At 44.8% G+C, this 20,922-nt stretch overlaps 2 protein-coding genes across 3 annotated transcripts in view; one reads left to right on the forward strand and one right to left on the reverse strand.

Moving 5' to 3' along the window:
• Window positions 1-326: 326 nt before the first annotated feature.
• Window positions 327-5,588, forward strand: TSR2 (TSR2 ribosome maturation factor). The gene is made up of 5 exons (XM_043571168.1): window positions 327-461; window positions 624-714; window positions 3,698-3,789; window positions 4,345-4,515; window positions 4,738-5,588. Exons 1-5 carry the CDS (start codon window positions 378-380, stop codon window positions 4,870-4,872), a joined length of 573 nt encoding a protein of 190 aa, XP_043427103.1. The 5' UTR covers window positions 327-377; the 3' UTR covers window positions 4,873-5,588.
• A 150-nt stretch (window positions 5,589-5,738) lies between these two features.
• FGD1 (FYVE, RhoGEF and PH domain containing 1) overlaps window positions 5,739-20,922 on the reverse strand; it is a 42,202-nt gene continuing 27,018 nt past the window's right edge. Inside the window, exons 9-18 of one of the 2 annotated variants that reach the window (XM_043571166.1) lie at window positions 15,026-15,084; window positions 14,743-14,889; window positions 14,295-14,387; window positions 14,052-14,131; window positions 9,875-9,905; window positions 9,267-9,368; window positions 8,772-8,897; window positions 8,433-8,594; window positions 7,210-7,353; window positions 5,739-6,665 (exon numbers count right to left, since the gene is read on the reverse strand). In XM_043571166.1, the coding sequence (XP_043427101.1) occupies window positions 6,360-6,665; window positions 7,210-7,353; window positions 8,433-8,594; window positions 8,772-8,897; window positions 9,267-9,368; window positions 9,875-9,905; window positions 14,052-14,131; window positions 14,295-14,387; window positions 14,743-14,889; window positions 15,026-15,084 (1,250 nt within the window). In that variant the 3' untranslated portion in view covers window positions 5,739-6,359. The remainder of the gene's footprint in view (window positions 6,666-7,209; window positions 7,354-8,432; window positions 8,595-8,771; window positions 8,898-9,266; window positions 9,369-9,874; window positions 9,906-14,051; window positions 14,132-14,294; window positions 14,388-14,742; window positions 14,890-15,025; window positions 15,085-20,922) is intronic. The other variant, XM_043571167.1, reaches the window with a different exon arrangement.

The raw sequence follows: 20,922 nt of genomic DNA on the forward strand, positions 1-20,922 counted from the left end.
CTTCTGAAAAATGCATATTCTGCTGTTGTTGAGTGTTTTTTTGTTTTATTTTGTTTTACACAGATTTCAAGGCTATGCTCTCTGAGGTTGATTCCTCTGTACCAAGGCCTGCAATCCGTATCTTTAAAAAGTTCCCCACGTCTTTCAAGAACCCATGGCCCTTCTCGTCCTCCACTCCTGGCTTCCTATGATTTATTACACATGAGTAACTGCAGTGGTGTCATCCATTGTTCTGAAAGCCTTTTCTATTGCTCTGGTCTTGCTGCCAAGTCAGCGAAAGGCAAATCTGCGTTCTCCGTCTCGGCTTTCAGCTCCTTCGGCCTGGGCCCTACTGCGCAGCGATTGGGCCTTCTGGGTATCACGTGGTCTGAAGCCTGATGATGGCCGGAGCGGGGGAAGATTCTCGAGCACTTTTCGGGGCTGGCGTCCGCGCGGCGCTGGAGGCCTGGCCGGCTTTGCAGGTATGTGGGGCCGTGGCTGGGATAAAGTTTAGGGTCTGGGGCAGAACAAGAGTTGGCTGGACAGTGCGCCTGAGGCTCCACTGGGCCGCATAAGCGGCCAGCCCTACGCCACCCTAGGCCGGCTTCCAGGTTGACATAGTGAGCTTGGGCCTGTGTTCGCAGATCGCCGTGGAGAATGGCTTCGGGGGCGTGCACAGCCAGGAGAAGGCCGAGTGGCTGGGGGGTGCAGTGGAGGAGTACTTCTTCCGCAACGGTGAGTGAATGTGAGCCGCTGCGACCTGTTTGTGGGGGGCGTGGGGAGGAGGAGGCGGGTCCTGGAGAGGCCGCAACACTTCCTCTTGAACAGTGGTGGATGGTACCAAAGGTCGAGGTGGATTGAATACAGGCTTTGGAGACAGAATCTTGACTTGAGATGCCTTACGGGCTGTGCCGTTGACCCGTGGTATCACTCTGGACAAGTTGTTTTACTTGAGACTCAGTTTCCTAATTCCTAAAATGGGTATAAAAGTATCCACCCCAGCGCTATCCAATAAAAATACAGTGTGAATCACATGTCATTTAAGATTTTCCGGCAGCCACTGTAACAAAGTGAAAAGAAGCAGATGAAGTTAATGTTACTGAATTCTATATATCCGAAATATTTCAACGTGTCATCAGTATAAAACATTATTAATGAGGTATTTTACATCCCCTTTTAGTATTAAGTTTTCAAAATCTGGTAGGTATTTTACACTTTTAGCACATCTCAACTTGGCCTACCCACATTTCAAGTGCTCAGTAGGTATATTTGGTTATTTGGACAGCAAATATCTACCTTTGATGGGTCTTGAATTGAAGGTCATGTAAAAATAAGGGACTCTGTAGAGGGCCTTTTGCACATTAGGATTTTTACAAAATTCTTTATTCAGGTTTTTCATCTTGGAGATGACATCAGGCAGAGTCCTCTCAAGAAAGTTTACCATCTAGTAATGGATCCATTTAAGTAAACAGGCATTTATACACAGGGTGATGTTCTAATAAAGAGGAGCTCAGGGTGCTTGGGTAGCATGAGACTGAGGAGGAGGCTTTTTTTGGAGATTGTTAGGGGAGGTAGTGATTGGGCTGAGTCTTAAAGGGATGAACCGGAGTTAACTAGGTGGGGGAGGCAAAGAGAGCAACACACAAATAAGTCTGTGGTATGAGAAGATTATATATTTGGGAAGTGGCAGGGAGCTCAGTATTAGAGTAAGAGTGTGTGTGCACTTGTGGGTATAAGAAGGGGAGGAGTGGTAGAGAATGAAGCAAGGGGGTTGGGCGGCCCCAGGGAAAGGATAAGACATGGAAGACCCTACATTCCTTTGGTTTTGTGTGTTAGGCCAGTGTTTGCCAGAATGCATGCTATGGAAGAATAGTTCCATTACATGTTCAGTGAAGAAAAAGCTTTTCTAGTCAAATTATGTGAGAAAAGCTCTTTTCTTCAGCTCCTCTTTAGGAGTTACAATAATCATTAACGTAATAAAGGCTTGGATAAAGATAAGAACCACAAAAAAAAGCTTGTTTACCTTATTTCCCCTTTAGCTTTCTATGGGTAGCTTTCTTTAAAAACCAGCAGGACAGGGGCGCCTGGGTGGCGCAGTCGGTTAAGCGTCCGACTTCAGCCAGGTCACGATCTCGCGGTCCGTGAGTTCGAGCCCCGCGTCGGGCTCTGGGCTGATGGCTCGGAGCCTGGAGCCTGTTTCCGATTCTGTAACTCCCTCTCTCTCTGCCCCTCCCCCGTTCATGCTCTGTCTCTCTCTGTCCCAAAAATAAATAAACGTTGAAAAAAAAATTTATAAAAAAAAAAAAACCAGCAGGACAGTCACTTCTCAGAAGCAGGATATGAAACACTGAAGTAGGTGATAAAAATTCATGGGAAGTTTCTAGGGTGAGTAATAGGATTTGTTGGCTGGAAAGTTCAGAAAATAATCAGTGTGGAGCATGGACTAGAGAGGGAAAGACTGATGAGAAGGTTATTTCTGTCTAGAAAATGATGAGGTCTGAGCCAGGGCAGGGGCAATAGTAATGGAAAAGAAGGGGTGGATTAGGGCCTTGGAGATTGTTTGAGTGTGGAGAGGGAGAGAAAAGGAGGCAGGTTTCTGGTTTGAGTCGCTGGGTGGATTAGGTGCCTTTCATGGAATAGAGGAACCTTGGAGGATGAGAAGTAGGTTTGGAGGGTAAGGTGATGAGTCTGGCTTTGGATATGGAGGGCCTGAGGCATCTGTAAAACAAGTAGAGAGAAAGCTTTGGGGGATATTAGATTAGAGTGGTAGGAAAAGTCAAGGGAGTGAATGAACTCTGCCAGAGGAAAGAGAGAGTGAGGAGCTTTGTGGAAGACTATTGAATACTTCTCTAATTCCGAAAAAGAAGAACATGGGCTCCAAAGGTAACTGAAGCCTAGAGGGGAGGGATTAGCCAAAATCACACAGTAGGATGTTGATGTGAAGGCTGTGATGATTTCATCATTGGAAGTACTTACCATCCATTTCCTCTTACTATCCCCTTGGTCTGTGGCCCTCACTGTCAGTGGAACCACAGTTGTGAAGGCTCTCTATATTTTGAAAACTTCAGCCCTTGAGTGATGGAAATTAACATGTATTATCGGTCTCCCATATGCTAGGCATTATTTAGGTGACTCCTCATAACACACCTCTAAGAAGGCCACTATCTGCCCCACTTTGTAGATGAGAAGACAGAGGTACAGAGACAAGTAACTTGCTTAAGATCACAGAGAGGAGGCCTGTTAAAATAGGTCAGATGAAAGAGGGTCAGTGTGGTTGGGATGCTGTTTGGTAGGACGCAGGAGTTTGGAAATTAGGTATTTATATTTAGTGTTTGTTTTTAAATTTTTTTAGTGTTTATTTTTAAGAGACAGAGAGAGATAGAGCATGAGCAGGGGAGGAGCAGAGGGAGAGGGAGACACAGAATCCAAAGCAGGCTCCAGGCTCTGAGCTGTCAGCACAGAGCCCAACGAGGGGCTCAAACTCAACAGACCATGATATCATGACCTGAGCCGAAGTTGGACCAACTGAGCCACCCAGGCGCCCCTGGTGGTTGTTTTAAATCATGTTAAAACTTGGAGTACAGAGCACTTCAGTGAATAAAAGTCTCACTGTTTGGACCTTTACCCACCAATCAGATATGGACCTAAGAAGTAGGTATTGAATAGTAGTGGGCAGGAGTGATTGATTCAGTTGGCTGGTCTTTCCTTTCCTACTCAGCTGACTTGGAGCTAGATGAGGTGGAAGACTTCCTCGGGGAGCTCATGACGAACGAATTTGATACCGTTGTGGAGGATGGGAGTCTGCCCCAGGTGAGCATATCATGGACACAACTACCATTTTTCTACCTGGTCTTTCTTCTCCCTGTTTTTAGGCCAAGACTCTTGGCTCTAATCAATACTTTCTGGAGTCCTGAAGAAGAACCTTCTGTGACTCCCTTTTGCCTAAAGGAAAAAGTCTAGTCTTTCAGGTCTTTCCAAACACTGCCCCTTCTCTTTTATTTCTCTCCATACATCATTCTCATCCAGGTCTGTTCTTCACCCCCATCCCAAGGGCAAGTCAGGCCAGGTATATTTCCACCCCTGCATTACTGCCCATTAATTCCTGCTGGGATGGACTTCCCTTTTACCTCTCCCATCTTTCAAACCCAGTTCTAGTATCTTCCTTGCTAGAAAGCCTTCCTTCCATTATTCAGGCCCTTACCTGAGCCCTTCATATATGGTTCCTTCATTAGTGAACTCCTGGGGGAAGAATGCCCTGTTCTTTTCTGGAAAATTCCAAGCCCCTCCCTACTCCTGTTGCAAACACGGGCTGGTTGTATTGTAGGTTCTTTAAAAATCCAAGCTGATTGAATGTTTTCTTGGTAGGTGAGCCAGCAGCTACAGACCATGTTCCACCACTTCCAGAGGGGTGATGGGGCTGCTCTGAAGGAGATGGCCTCCCACATCACCCAAAGAAAGTGCAAGGTCAGAGCCACTGCAGTTACAACAGCCAGAGAGACGGATGAGGATGACGCGGACAGCGTGGAGGAGATGGAGGTGAAGGGGGTGCCCTTTGGGTTGGGAGATGTGATGTCTTTAGTTTTCTGGGAAATCAGTTAGTTTCACAGGAAAATGATGGGGGTGGGGTTGTATTATCCAGAGAGGCCAGGGAACTTTCCTAAGGTCACACAGCCAATCCTGGCAAAGCTGGGAGAGCCTGGGTCTCCAGTGGCCACAGCCAGGAGGTGTATTTAGCTCTCTCCTATATTTCTCCTCCAGGTCACAGCTATGAATGATGGGGCAGCTACAGATGGGGTTTGCCTCCAGCCTGAATCCTCTGGTCCAGACTCCCAGACTATTAAAGAAGAGGATATAGTGGAGGATGGCTGGACCATTGTCCGGAGAAAGAAATGAGTAGGGCTGGAAATGGTTTGGGCCCTTGCTTGCTAGTTGTTTTGACACTTGTTTGTAGGGGTTTGGGGGAGGGTTGTGGACTTCTGGACTGGTTGCCCCATCTCCACCCTCTCCCAGTTCCCCTGTCCAGTTTCCTCTAGTGGAAGAAGAGCTTTAGGGTCCTTGCTCTTGAGGTAGTGGGACCTGGTTCATCACACTCCCTTGGGCCTTAAGTTACTGGCTGCACGATGAGGCCTGGTTTGCTAGCACATTCTTGGGTACAGTCAGTATGAAGAGGGAGGGATGAGTGGGTGTGGGTGTTACTGGAGGAGAAACTAAATACTGGTTGACAATAGCCAGGTGGATTTGTGAAGGAGAGGACCAGTACTCCTGCTGGGTCAGGAGTGGTGAGATAAATGTGCAGACCAGAAGCGAGATGAGGTGAAGACGTGAACGAAAATAGCTATGGTACTTCTCCCTCTTTTCCCTCTGTTCCCCACCCCCATAACACAGAACAATTCTGTACCCCTGCCCAGAAATTGGAACCTCCCAGGAACACTCCCTTCCTGCAGCCCAGCCTCCAGCCCTGGGTTCCTTCAGGAAGTTTAAGATTTGGGGTAGGTGGTGAGTTTGGGGACCTGGGCTTTGTTTTCTGTCTCCTCCAGCCTCTTTCCATACTCTTCTCCAAGTCCAGAGATGAGGCTTAAAACCTCAATAAATAGTACCTTATTGTTTAATCTGTGGCTTGACCTGTGAATAGCCTTGGAATCAGCCTTATAGGAGCTGGGCCTCAAAGCTCAGCAAGGGAGAGGTTTCTGGGCCCACCCTAGCAGCCTGTTACTTTGAACAAACAGTTGGACAAATGGAGCACAGCAGCACTCTGAAAGTTTCCGTAAGCCCGAAATAAACTGTATTTTTTTAAAAAAACAAAACAAAGAGTATCCATTGTTCTCCCCCCATTCCCGTCCTGCCCTGTGGCCCTGCCATGGGTCTGGACGATAAAATACTGGGTAGCCTTGGGGCCGGGTAGAAGCTGTAAGCCATGGGAAAGGCAGGAGGGGTCTTGTCACCACCCCATGTAACATATGTGTGAAGATACTAGCTGAGGGGGCACGGGTGGGCCAGGGCCGTGGGGTCAGTGGCAGAGCTGGCACTTGAATCCAGATCTCCTGCCTCCAGTGCTTTGGGGGGAATTGGGTGGAGGCAGGATCTGTAGGGTGTTGAGGGGATGAGGGAAAAACGGCCTAATTCAAGGGGGTCTAGCAACAGCTCCCACCCTCCCTGGGGACAGGGATTTAAAAAAAATTAACATCACTGTAGGAATTATTTTTTAAAAGCCCATGTTTTGTGAAAAGAATTAAAAAACCCAAGACCCAGCACTGGGGATTGAAAGTGCCCATGATGGGAGTTCAAGTATTGACTGAGCTGGGAGGGGGGGGCCTGGGGCCCCCAACTGGACATGGGCAGTTAGAGTGTGGGGGAGGGGGCCCCAGTTCCCTCCAAACCCTCTAGGTCTTGTCTCGGGTCTGGGGAGCTTCAGAGGGTTCAGCAGTGGCTCCTGAAGCTGCCACCGGTGCCTCCTCCATCTCCTTGTCCTCAGACAGTGTGGGCCCTGGGCAGAACGTGTCCCCACGGCCTGCCCGACCAAGCACTGCCATCCAGCGCCGCTGAAGCTCCTCTGTTTCGGGGCTGAAGTACCAGCTCAGGTGGCTCTGGGTGATCTTGAAGACGTGTCTTCGGTCAGGCCGCTCCCCTGCCTCAGGAGGCCCCACCTCAAAGCCAATGAGGGGCAAGCTGCGCTGGGCTTTCACATCCTAGGGAACAGGACAGAGCTGAGATCACCTTGGGGCTGGGCTTCTCACTAGTTTTGTATCTGCTGAATCCCTCTTTTCCTTCCCCTGCTCAGGAACCTTCCATGGCTCCAATGACAGCAACAGAAAAATGTCAACTGAGGCTAGCATGCAGGCTGGATCAAATACCTGTTTCCTCCCACAACCAAAACCAGCTGGGGTAGTCTCTTTAGCATATACCAGATAATGTTTGCAGGCCTTCATCTAGACTATTGCCTCCATCTGCATGTTCTTCCCCATTCCAAACTGGACCTAGAAGTGCCTAGCCTCCACTCTGACTTCCTCCAGGAAGCTAGCCTCGCCACTCACCCCACTTTTCCCTACACATGTTGGCCCACAATCGCTCCTTGTCTCTAGTTGGTCTTTTTCTCACAAGGGTAGGGGTTCTGATTTTCCCTTAGGCTCACCCAATCCCCCAAGGCCAAGGAGAGGTCAAGGACTGAAGGGGAAGAGAAGCATCCTGGTTTTGCCAGGTGGCTGAAAGGACCTGAAGGAATAGGATGCACACCTGAGGGGCTCCATAGATGTACAGCACCAAGGGTTCGTTCTCAGGGACCACGAACCATGCCTTGTGCCAGCCTTTCCCACCTTTCTCCATGTAGTGTAGGAAGCTGCAGATGACGCTGTTCTCCGCAGCCACTGAGGCCTGTTTCTGTGGCCAGAGACATGGGGGACATCAGTGTTGATAGAAGGCCTGGACTGGCTCCTCATGGCTTTGACACCCCCTCAGCATGGGGACTGATAAAGCTGAAGCTCAGATGGCAGGAGTGTTTTGCCCAGTGCCCCCCACCCCCAGTGAGTTAGAATCGAGATGGAAAGCCAGGCCTTGTCTGCTGAACTCCCACCATGGCTGCTGCCTTTTAACAGTTGGTGGGAGGGAGGGAGGGAGGGGTGTACAACTCTCAGCAGGGGCACTAAATGCCAGTCAGGCATTCCTTCTTCCCTCGGTTCATTTATTTCTCAAGTCATTTACGCATTTTCACCTCACCTTTTTTCTTCATCTTTCATCATACATTCATTCCTCACATTTAACAAGAGGCAACTTAGCATTGTGGTGAAGGGGACTGGGGAGCTGGGTAAGGCAGTCTGGCTCAGGATCCCAGCTCTAGATGAAAATGTATCGACTTGGAAGGAGAGCATATAGGCATGTTGTAAGGATTGAGTTAATGCAAAGTGCTTGGAATAGTGCCTAGCATAGAGTAAGCATTCTTTAAGTGTTAAATACCTCAATTTGGTTAAAAAACAAAACCAAAAATGTGTGTATGTGCATGCTACAGCATAACTATTAACAATGGTAATCCAGTGGGTAGAAGGAATATGGTGTTTTTATTATTTTGTTTATATTGTCTAATTTTCTTCAGTGCACATATTCTACTTTATAATAAGAAAAGGTAATTTGTTCATTGAAAAACCATCCTAGCTCTGCCACTCACTGGCTGTGTAACTTGGGCAAATAACTCCCTGGGCCTCGGTTTCCTCATTTGCAACACATGGACAGTAATAGCATGGATAGATTGGTTGCTGTGAGGATTAAATATTTAAAGCACTTAAATAAAAGTTAGTTTTTCATTCATTCTTGCACTCATTTTACTCCAAGCCTGTGTCACTTGCTTAGTGGATGCACAAGGCACCCTGGCATTTCAGAGATGCCTAGGCATCAGTCACACTGGGTGGGTGACTGGAGCCCATGTGGTCCAGTGTGGGGGTGTTAGTCAGGGACCTGGCTCTTACCTCCAGGATGGACCTCCGGCGCTGGGGTGTATGCTGGCTGCAGGCTGGGCTGCTCCCAGGAACCCCATGCAAGGCCACGTAGCAGTCAGTGCACACACGGTTGGAGCGGTTGTTGTCATAGATGAGACGGGCCCGGAACTCGGAGCACTTCCCACAAACCACCTGGGGTGGCAAGTGGGCAAAAACAGCCTGGTTCCCGCAGGTCTTTCCCTTCAGTGTACCAACTCCCACAGTGGACTCATAGCCTCCCCTAACTTGGAAGGTAACCCACTTAGAAGTGGGCCTTTGGACTGTCAGCCTGTCCCCTCCCTAGCTCTGCCCCTGTCTGCCAAAACTCACATGCCCGCAGGCCTTGCAGTGGTGCCTGCGTTTGGTGATGGAATTGAAGGGCTCCTGGCAGCGCATGCACATGGTGACTTCCTTTTCCCGGATGGGTGTAGGTGCCCGCTTCCCAAGATCCACGTTCTGGAGAGAAGGCCAGGTCCCAGGTCAGACACGACTACTCCCCAGCCCAGTCCAGCCAGCCCCTGCCCACTGCCCCAAGGCTTGGATCATCATTGGAGGCAGCAGATACATTCAGAAGACCTGCCTATGAATCCTTGCTTTGTCCCTACCTTACTGTGCTACTGAAGACAAGTCATTTTTACTTTCTGGGCCTAGGTTTTCCCAACAATTTCTCTGTGGCCATACCAACAGAAGATTGTACTTCCAAGGTCATGTACTGCCTCTCTGGTCTTTACTCTCTGGGAAGGGACAAGGATCATTTAAAGATAAAGTGGGAACTTGGAGGCCTGGAAGGGGTCCCAGTGCAGGGGAAGGGGTGGGGACTCTTACTGGAGAGTTAGGGGGTGTGTCTTCATCTTCCCTGTTTGTTGAGTTCAACAGTTTGAAGGTCTCCAGCGTCTGTTCATGCTTCAAAAGAGTGGAGTTGATGGCCTGTGAAGGAGGGTGTAAAAAATAAGAGGTCAGGTCACCTCACAACCCACGCATTTCCACCCTCACCTTCCTATGACAGCCTGAAATCAGAAAAGTTGGCTTCTAGGTCTACCTCTACCCCTTGCTAGGCACATGACCTTGAGCAAGCCTCAACCCAAATCCAAGTCTCTGTTCTTATATTTATGAAATGGGGGAGGCGATCAGTGGTTGAAAAACCTCAGAAGGTCTTCCCGGCCACTGTCTTGGCTTAAGATTTTACAGGGCTTAACTCCTTGGGGTTATACCCTCAGCGGAGCCAGCTTTCTAAAGGAAGAATTTGTGAGTTTACATTTAACCTTTGGACCTCAGTTTGCCTATCTGTAAAACTGGGATGGTAAAATTTGTTGGAAAGCAGGTGTCTAGGCCCATTCTGGTCTGACATGAGTTTTAGGGGAGAATCCTCCAACCCCAAGGAGACCTATTAATATTCCTCCAGCCCCCTACCACAAAGCTTTCTTGGATGTTACCTGGACCCAGTCTTTCTTCTCCTCCTCAGTCCTTGGGGGGAGAAAAGAAAAATGTTGGGTTAGGCAGGCCAACCAAAACCAACTGGAGTGGTAACAAGCAAGTTATTTTGGCGTCAGGCAGACCTGGGTTTGAACCTCTGGTCCTTAACTTTTTGTGTGACCTTAGGCGAGTCATATAGCCTGAGTTTATTTGTTCAACAGTTAACTAATACTTTCCAGACTCTGTGCTAGGAACCTGGGGCTTAGAGAGGACCATACCCTCAAGGAGCTCATGGTCTAGGAGGGGAGATAGGGACGGTACAGGGGGATCAGTACTGTGACAGAGTGAAAATAGGGCTAAGAAGCCCAGAAGAAGAGACCTGCCCCAGCCTGCAATTTGGGTGGGGGCTGTTAAGGAAGGTTTCTTCAAGGAGGTGCTGGGCCTCAGAGGATTAAGGGTGAGGTGTGTGTAACAGTATGGAACATGTAAGAAAGCATAAATAGTTCCCTGTTGCTGGAATGACAAGTGTGAGAAAGGAAGGCAATTTGTTTTTCTTTAATCCATTTTCTTTTCCATTTTATGTGGAGATAATTATCAGTCTGGGTTCTCAGCAGTAACTGAGGTGACATGTAAAGTGCCCAGCACAATCCTTGGTCCACTAGCTGCTCAATCAGTGTGAGTTACCCCTTTCTTTCACCTTCCATTCCCACTTTTCCTGTCTGTCCTATAGTCTCCAAGGCTGCTGCTGTGGTGCAGTCCCATAAACTGCTCACTAGGCATAGGACCTGGTTTCTTGGCTGTGTCCTGCCTGGCGTCTTCTAATCCCCTTCCACATGTACACTCCAGACATCAAAAGTACTTTTCTAATATGAAAGTCTGGCTACATCTTTAAAACCACTTCATGAAAAATTAAGGATATGAGTTAATATTTAGCTACAAGAATGTCCATTGCAATGCTATTTATTGTGAAAAATTGGAAGCAGCCTAAGTGTCCAACAACAGGGGATCAGATAAAATAAATGATGGTACATCATTACTGTCAGACAACATAAGTGGTGTAGAAAGCTGTTTATAATATGTTAAGTGAAAACAACATATGTAAAATACACATAGCATTCCATGTTTATTTAAAAACATGACATGAGTGTTTACATTTGTCACAACACACTGATGGCATGCACTTAAGACCTGTGCATTTCACTGTATGAAAATCTGTCCTCAAGAGAAGGAAAGGACATTAAACAAATATTGGACTCTAGTTAATAATATGCATGCCAGGCAGGCCTGGGTGGCTCAGTCGGTTAAGTGTCTGACTTCAGCTCAGGTCATGATCTCACAGTTCGTGAGTTCGAGCCCCATGTCGGGCTCTGTGCTGATAGCTCAGAGCCTGGACCCTGCTTTGGATTCTGTCTCTCCCTCTCTCTGCAACCCTCCCCCCCCCACCCGCTCATGCTCTGTCTCTCTCTCAAAAATGAACATAAAAAAAAATAATATGCACACCAAAGTCTTCAGGGGTGAGGTGTAGTGATATCTGTAACTTCATTTGAAATGCATGTAAAAAAAATCAGATGGATTGGTGGATGGATGAGGATAGATTAGTGGGGCGCCTGGGTGGCTCAGTGGGTTAAGCATCTGACTTTGGCTCAGGTCATGATCTCGCAGTTCATGGGTTCGAGCCCCGTGTCGGGCTCTGTGCTGACAGCTCAGAGCCTGGAGCCTGCTTCGGATTCTGTGTGTGTGTGTCTCTCTCTCTCTATTCCTCCCCCGTTCATACTCTGTCTGTCTGTCTCTCTCTCAAAAATAAATAAAGCTTAAAAAAATTAAAAATAAAGAGGATAGATTAGTGATAAAATATATGTAGCACAATGTTAACACTTGTAGAATCTATATGGTGGGTTTACAGTTGTTCACTGTATAATTCTTTAAACTTTTCTGTATTTTGGAATATTTTCATAATAAAATATAGAAAGAAAGCATTGTGTGTTTGTGTGTGTACACATACACATACACACATACGTGCAAATAGAGGAAAGGCCTGTGGTGAAGTATATCATGTCTGTAATTTACTTTAAAATGGTTCAGCAAAGGATTTATATGGCAAAATGTCAATAGTTGTTGACTCTTAAGTCAGTGGTTCCAAACCCAGGTGCACTCATTAAACCACCAAGGGAGCTTTTAAAACTTCTCATGTTCAGGGGCTACCCCCAAATTAAATCAGACTTGAGGGTGGGTCTCAGACATCAGTATTTTTTTAAGATGTTATTTTTAAGTAATCTCTATATCCAATATGAGGATCAAACCTATAACCCCAAGATCAAGAGTCACATGCTTTATTAAGTCAGCAAAGCACCCCTCAGGCATCAGTATTTTTTAAAAGCTCCCCAGCTGATTCCTGTGTTTTCATCTTTGAGCACCAGTTGTCTAAATGGTAGGCATATGGGTGTTTGTTGTATTTCTACTTTTCTGGATATTTGAAATTTTCATTAAAAATTTTTTTAAGTTCATTTTTTTTATTTTGAGAGAGATAGAGAATGCAAGCTGGGGAGGGGCAGAGAGAGAATCCCAAGCAGGCTCCACACTGCCAGCACAGAGCCCAATGTGGGGATCGAACTAACGAAACTGAGTTCATGACCTCAGCTAAAACCAAGAGTCAGACGCTTAACTGAGCCATCCAAGCGTCCCTCATTTAAAAAAAAAAAAAAATTCTTTAGGGGTAGTACAAGCAATTACAAAGCAAACCCTCCATGCCTGCCTTTTGCCACCTAGGAACCCTACACTGCTTAGTGCTCCTTTCTGGCCCCAGCATCTCTGCAGCAACCTCCCTCCCAACCTCCCAGCAGAAGACATGTCTGAGTCATGTGGCTTGTCACTCAGGCTATGCTGAGCCCTCTGCTGGTTGTACCAATGATTGGCTTAGTTCCTACCAATGATTGGCCAGCTTCCTGGCCTCAGGCTTCTGGATGCTCTCTCAGTCTCCCAGAGCTTCAAAGCCAACACCCATGTCTCATCTTCCAGGAGGATGCCCTCTAGCCATACTCATCTCTCTTTCCTGACTCCATGCAGTCCCAGCAATAAGGGTTCTGACTCTCATTTCTCACTTCCTTGCAGCCTGTCAGAAACAGGTCTTCTATCCATATGCATCCATTCTCTGGCCCTGACCTTGACCTCGATAGTCTATCACTTGGGCCCTCAGAAGGCAGCATGAACTCTATTTCCAGCTCGGTTCCTTTGTAGCTATGAGATCTTGGGAAAGGTACATAACTCTTCTGTGCCTCGGTTTGCTCATCTGTGAAATGGGGTTGATGGCAACAGTAGCTACTTCAAGGGTTGTTTTAAGGATTCAGCTAGTCAATTTAAACATAAATTGTCTAAGTTAAAATTAAAACACTGCATAGCATAAGAGCAAGTCTTCACTAAATGTGAGCTATTATTATAATCAAGTAGAGGACAGATATGAAATCCCCTTTGTTAAATGGCTGGGCATTATTTTTAAATGTTATTTTAAAAAGTTTTATTTTAGAAAATTTCAAGCATACAAAAAAGGATAGCACAAGTTCACTAAATGTATGCCTACTATATAAATGCAAATTTAGAAAATCTTTTGCTATATTTACTTCATATATATATATATTCACATATAGTTATATATGTATGTGTATATGTGTGTATATGCATATATGTATGTATTTGGGGTTGATAAATCATTTAAAAATAAATTATAGATATCATGATACTAAATCCTCAGCATGCATCACCAAAAATCAAGGCCATTCTCCTATATAACCACTATACCATTATCACACCTGAAAAAGTAATAATTACTCAACAGCTATTGTTCAGTTTACATTTAGATTTTCCCTATTGTCTTGCAAATGTCTTTTAGGGTTTTTCTCAAATTAGGCTCCTACCATGGACCAAGCATTGCATTTGGTTGTTATTTCTCTTAAATATCTGAATCTATAATAAACTGTGTTGTTATTATTCCTATTTGGATTAATATCTCATTGTTCCCTCTCCTCTAACAAAACCCACCAAAAGAGCAAGCCTGCATCTTGGGGGAAAGGTGCCCATCCTTCCTCTGAAACAGTCTCTTCCTTGGTTGGAGTTGGGAGGTGGGTAGCCTGGCATTAGGGTACATTGCTTCATATCTGAAGGGAAAGAGGGGGCTGGAGGGAAGGTATAGGTAAGGGCAAGTACCTAGCCTGGAGCTCCAGGGAGCGCTGCTTTCCTGACACCAGGAAGGTCCGAGGCAGATTGAGGTTGGAGCTTTCCTTTAGCTGAATGGAGGGAGAAAGAGGCTTTGTGAGTACTAAGCTCCACAGGGCCCTTACCCTCTGCACACATGCACACAAAGACTCAGGGTCAAAGTCAGAATGACTTCATTCCTCCCAGCACCAAGGCCCCACTCCAGGTCACCATCTCCCACCTCCTGGTGCTCACCTCCATGCCATCTACATCAATGCGTGCCCGCACGCTAAACTTCTGGCCAAGGAGCCGCAGCCTGGGCACGCAGTAAAGGAGGCGGTCGTTGAACTAGGAAGGAAAAGTTTTGGGATGTAAGTGTGGGGGACCCAGGAGAGGTGTGGCCCAGCTCCCTACCCTTATAGGACTCCTGAAGCTTTATTGCTGGGGACTCAAGGCAATAGATGGAGAAAGCACAGCCCAGATTGGGCACAAGGGTCACAAGGAAAGAGCCTAGGCATGGGAGTCACTTCCTAGTTGGGTGACCTTGGGCAAGTCACTTCTAAGTCTTAGTTACATCACCTGTAAAAAATTCCAAGGGTAGATAGTGAAGATACAATGAAAAATAGAGGACAGAATGGCTCCAGGAAGTACAGACTTGAGTGAGTACCAAGTCAATGTGTGCAAGCCCAGACCTGGCACTTACTAGTATGAGGTATCGGTCTTGAGTGGTCCCATTCTTTGCCGACAGCTTAAGGATATGGCCTTCTTTTATGAGCTCTTTGGTGGGGCTGACAATGTCTTCCTCACCCCCTAGCAGCTCATATACCTTCAGCAGCTTGTGCATTCGCTCCTGGCAGGAGACAGTAAGCAAAAGGCAGGGTTAGAGTGCTGGCCTTCCCTTACATGTCCACAAGTCACAAGTCCCCCGGACAGAGATACCACAGGTGGGTGGCCAAGGAAGGACAGGGGCTAGAAGGGCCACTCACCATTTTGCGGATGGCAGCGTTAGAGTGCTCTGCTGCTGTGGCTATCAGCTCCAGAGATTCTGTGGGCAGAGTGGGAGGTCAAATGGGAGACTAGCAGAGAAGAGGCTCTTGGGGGTTTCTTTGCTCCCTGAATACCTCCTCCTGGCCTGACCACATCCTTCCCATCCCAGAAAGCACCAGCCTCAAAGAGGTCTATAGCAACATCACTTAAAATCAGAAAATGCCACAATAGCAGAATCACAGTGCATGGAATAACTGGCAGTGAATAAAATGAAAGCTTAACAGGATTATTTTTGCCATTAAAAATAACAACAATAGGGGCGCCTGGGTGGCGCAGTCGGTTAAGCGTCCGACTTCAGCCAGGTCACGATCTTGCGGTCCGCGAGTTCGAGCCCCGCGTCGGGCTCTGGGCTGATGGCTCAGAGCCTGGAGCCTGTTTCCGATTCTGTGTCTCCCTCTCTCTCTGCCCCTCCCCCGTTCATGCTCTGTCTCTCTCTGTCCCAAAAATAAATAAACGTTGAAAAAAAATTTAAAAAAAAATAACAACAATAATAATTACATATGTAACTGGAAAGAAACATATCCATGTTAAACAAATTGTCTCTGGATGGTGGGACTATGGGTGGTTTTATTGTGTTCTTTAGATTTTTCTGTTTTTCCATATTTTTGACAAAGAACATGTATTACTTTTATAACCAGGAAAAAGTCATATAAAGAAAGAAAGTGATGAGCCTACTCTTTGTCTCAATAATTCAGATTATAGGAATTTCTACCAAGAAAATACACATTCTAATCAACAAAACTGATAACCCCCTAGCCAGACTCCGCAAAAAGAAGGGGGAAAGGACTCAAACAAAATCACAAATGAGAGAGGAGAAATAACAACCAACACCACAGAAATACAAACAATTATAAGAGGATATAATGAAAAACTATATGTCAACAATTTGGACAACCTAGAAGAAATGGATAAATTCCCAGAAACATATAACTTACCAAAAATGAAGGAGGAAGATATAGAAGATATGAACAGACTGATTATTAGCAAGGAAATTGAATTGGTAATCAAAAAGCTCCCAACAAACAAAAGTGCAGGACCATAATGGCTTCATAGGCAAATTTTACCAAACATTTAAAGAAGAGCTAATATCTATTCTTAAACTATTCCAAAAAAAATTGAAGAGGAAGGAAAACTTACAAATTCATTCTATGAGGCCAGCATTACCCTGGTACCAAAACCAGATAAAGACACCACAAAAAAACAGAACTACAGGCCAATGTCTCTGTTGAACATAGATGCAAAACTCCTCAACAAAATACTAGCAAAATGAATCCAAAAATACATTAAAAGAATCATTCACCACAGTCAAGTGGATTTATTTCCGGGATGCAAGGGTGGATCAATATTTGCAAATCAATCAACGTGGTACATTACAGTAACAGGAAACAGGATAAAAAACATCTGATCACTTCAATAGATGCAGAAGAAAAACATTTGACAAAGTACAACATCCATTCTTTTAAAAAAAATTTAATGTTTATTTTTGAGAGAGGGTGTGCACGCTCGAGTGGGGGAGGGGAAGAGAAAGGGAGATACAGAATCTGAAGCAGGCACCAGGCTCTGGGCTGTCAGCACAGAGCCCAACATGGGGCTCGAACTCACAAACCGTTAGATCATGACCTGAGCCGAGGTTAGACGTTTAATTGACTGAGCCACCCAGGTGCCCCCAATATTCATTCTTGATAAAAACCCTCAAAAAGTAGGTTTAGAGGGAACATTACTCAACATAATGAAGACCATCTATGAAAAACCCACAGTAAACATCATACTCCATAAGGAAAAACTGAGAGTGTTTCCCCTAAGGTCAGGAACAAGACAAGGATGCCCACTCTCTTCACTTCTACTCAACATAGTACTGAAGTCCTAGCCACACCAATCATACAACAGAAAGAAATAAAAGGCATTCAAATTGGTAAGGAAGCAATAAACTTTTCACCATTTGCAGATAACATGATACTACATCTAGAAAATGCTAAAGACTCCACCAAAAAAGTACTAGAACTGACAAATCAATAAAGCCACAGGATACAAAATCAATGTATAGAAATCTGTTGCATTTCTATATACTAATAATGAAGAAGCAGAAAGAGAAATTAAGAAAACAATTCCATTTACAATTGCACCAAAAATAATAAAGTACCTAAGAATAAACTTAACCAAAGAAGTTAAAGACCTGTACTCTGAAAACTTTTATAGTATTTTATACACTGATGAAAGAAAGTGAACACAACACAAATAAATGGAAAGACATTCCATGCTCATGAATTGGAAGAACAAATATTGTTTAAATGGCTATACTACCCAAAGCAATCTGTACATTTAATGCAATCCCTATCAAAATACCACCAGCATTTCTCAGAGTTAGAACAAACAATTCTAAATATGTATGGCACCACAAAAGACCCCAAATAGCTAAAGCAATCTTGAAAAAGAAAAACAAAATGGAGGTATCACAATTCCAGACTTCAAATTATATGACCAACCTGTAGTAATCAAAACAAGATGGTACTGGCACAAAAATAGACACATAGATCAATGGAACAGAATAGAAAACCCAAAATAAATCCACAATTAAATGGTCAGTTAATCTTTGACCAAAGTAGGAAAGAATATGCAATCGGAAAAAGACAGTCTCTTCAACAAATGGGGTTGGGAAAACTGAACAGCCACATGCAAAAGAATGAAACTGGACAATTTTCTTACACCATACACAAGAATAAGTTCAAAATGGAGTAAAGACTTAATGGGAGACCTGAAACCATAAAAATCCTGGAAGAGAGCATAGGAAGTAATTTCTCTGACATTGGCCATAGCAACTTCTTACTAGATATGTCTCCTGAGGTAAGGGAAGCAAAAACAAAAATAAACTATTGGGACTACATCAAAACAAAAAGCTTCTACACAGCAAAGGAAACAATCAACAAAACTAAAATACAATTTACTGAATGAAAGAAGATATTTGCAAATTACATCTTTGTAAAAGGGTTAGTATCTAAAATATATAAGAACTGATACAACTCAATACCTCAAAACCAAATGATCTAATTAAAAAATGGGCAGAAGACATGAACAGACATTTCTCCAAAGAAGACATAAAGATGGCCAATAAACATATGAAAAGATGCTGAAATCACTGGTCATCAAGGAAATGCAAATTAAAACCACAATGAGATACCACCTCACACTTTTCCAGAATGACTAAAATCAAAACACAAGAAATTGGTGAGGAGGTAGGAAAAAATAACCCTTGTGCACTGTTGGTGGAAATGCAAACTGGTGCAGCTATTGTGGAAAACAATATGGAGGTTCCTCAAAAAGTTAAAAATAGAACTACCCTATGATCCAGAAGTGCACTACTAGGTGCTTACCCAAAAAATACAAAAACACCAATTCAAAGGGATACATGCATGCCAATGTTTATAGCAGCATTATTTACAATAGCCAAATTATGAAGGTGGCCCAAGTGTCCATTAATAAATGAATGGATAAAGATGTGGTATTTATATATAATGGAATATTATTCATCCATAAAAAAGAATGAAATCTTGCCATTTGCAATGACATAGATGGAGGTAGAGGGTGTAATACTAAATGAAATAAGTGAATCAGAGAAAGACAAATATCTTATGATTTCACTCATATGTGGAATTTAAGTAACAAAACAAATAAGCAGAGGGAAAAAATAAGAGAGAGACAAATCAAGAAACAGACTTCTAATGATATAGAACAAACTGATGGTTACTTTAGGGTGAGGGATGGGTTATATAGGTAATCAGGATTAAGGAGTGCACTTGTTTTGATGAGTACTTGTTTTGAGTGATGTATAAAATTGCTGAATCACTATATTGTACACCTGAAATTAATATAACACTGTATGTTAACTATACTAGAATTAAAATAAAAATTCAATAAAAAATACATGTTCTATGTACAAATACACTTTCATTGCAGTGATTTTTACAACAGTGTCAACCGGAAAGAAAAATGTCCAACTGTAGGGGTTCAGTTAAATAAATTAATGTGCATTCATATAGTGGAATACTAAACAACCTTTACAAATAATGCTTATAATTTGTCAAATGCTCAGGATATTTTAAGAAAAGGATAACAACTTGTATATACTGTGTGATCTTGATTTTGCAAAATATATGTGTATAAAAAACACCAGGAAGAATATATTTCAAAATGTTCATCATGCTTATTCCCTGGGGGCTTTTATCACAGGTGATCTTTTTCCCTACCTTTTTTGTCTTTCCTATAATTTCCATATTTCCTACAGTGACCAGGAATCATCAGGAAAAAAAAAAACTTGGAATAAGTCCCTACACATCCCCATACAGTAACGAATCCTACTAGTGCTTGAGGGCCTGCTATAGCTGTATTGCACTCCACTCTTGTCTGTATGGTGCTGGATTTTCCCACTAAAATATACCTGTGATGGAGGAGTACACGTGCATCTGAAGAGGCAAACCAAGTCTTGGTTTTCTAGGAAGCTCTCCCTCCATGACCAAGTCTTGGTGCTCAAGATCCGTAGCCCTTGTCAGGCCTTTCAGGAGTCTCTCATCTCCAGCCCCTCTTCCACCCTGGGTGCCAGAGGGTCTTTCTGACATACAGCTTGTTGTCACTCTTCTGCTTAAATCTGTCAATGGCTCCCCTATATTTGCAGGGTAAAGACCCAGCCATTTAGCCTGGCATTGAAAGCCCTGGAGATCTGACTTCTGCTGACCTCTCCAACTTTCTCCACTTGCACCTCCCTAAACATGTCCTGTCTTGCCACTCAGTCTTCTGGATTCAGCTTGCCTCCTCCAGTAAACCCGCTCTGAGTTCCCAGGCTGGGTTGGGACCCTGTCTGGCTTCCCACATTCCTCTTTGCTCCCCTCTGTCCTACTAGTCACACTGCATATTCATAATGCATTTACAAATCTTCATCCCTTAGTAGACTAGGAGCTTCCAAGGATGGGGCCAGAGTCCTTCCACTCTCTCCAGGCCTTCCCAACAGATGCTTTGCATAAATTAGCTCCTTTCAATCCCCACAACAACTCTGTAAGATAGGTGTGATTGTGCCCTGTTTGTCCAAAATGAGGAAACAGAGAGAAGAGGTGGTGGCCTTAGGTTGTCTACCTGGGAAGCAGCTGAGTTGACATCAGAGCTGGAGCTGCTCTGCCATCTGCCCTTTCTCCCACACATTCTGCATCTCCCCCACCCCAGGGCAGGGAGCATGTCGGGTGGAAGAAGTAGGAGGTACCCAGGGAAGGGAGAATAAGACTCTGGCAAGCTGTGGGCATACAAGCTTAGACCTGCGCAGGCCATTGGGCTAAGACTAGAGGCTTTGGTATCAGGAACTCGGTCTGGAGATGTCTTATATGGAGTCCAAACTGACATTTCCAGGGGTCCAGTGTGTGTAGGCTCTGTCTGGGGGTTCAGTGTGGGGATGTCAGCCTAGGATTTCATTTGGGGGGTCCAAGTCTAGGGAGTGCAGTTTGGGGAGCTCAGTGTAGGGGCTTGGTCTGGAAGCTATGGTGGGGCTTTGGCAGTCTGGGTTTGGAGTTCAGTCTTGGGCTCAGGGTAGGCAGCCCAGGCCAGCAGTTTCAGTTGGCCTGGTTTGAGAAACCCAGTCTAGGGTCCAGATTCCAGAGTTCAGTCTGGGAAGCAGAAAGTGGGGGAGTCAGTCTAGGGAACCAGAGATATGATTCCTTGGGGCTTAGACCTTGAGGCACTTTCTGGGGCTCTACCTGGGGATTTTAGTCTGAGGGGTAAAAAGTTAGGAGGTTAGCTTAAGATCTTGGCCCAGGTAACTTAGTGAGCATATCTTAGACTGGCTTTCAGAGATTCTCAT

Source organism: Prionailurus bengalensis, chromosome X, assembly GCF_016509475.1.
Source record: "Prionailurus bengalensis isolate Pbe53 chromosome X, Fcat_Pben_1.1_paternal_pri, whole genome shotgun sequence".
Taxonomy (NCBI): Eukaryota; Metazoa; Chordata; class Mammalia; order Carnivora; family Felidae; genus Prionailurus; species Prionailurus bengalensis.

Bases quoted from the DNA above. Each gene is read 5' to 3' on its own strand.
- TSR2 (XM_043571168.1), top strand. From the start codon at position 378: ATGATGGCCGGAGCGGGGGAAGATTCTCGAGCACTTTTCGGGGCTGGC. The intron at 715-3,697 runs GTGAGTGAATGT...TTTCCTACTCAG, and splicing joins GGAGTACTTCTTCCGCAACG to CTGACTTGGAGCTAGATGAG. The intron at 3,790-4,344 runs GTGAGCATATCA...TTTTCTTGGTAG, and splicing joins AGGATGGGAGTCTGCCCCAG to GTGAGCCAGCAGCTACAGAC.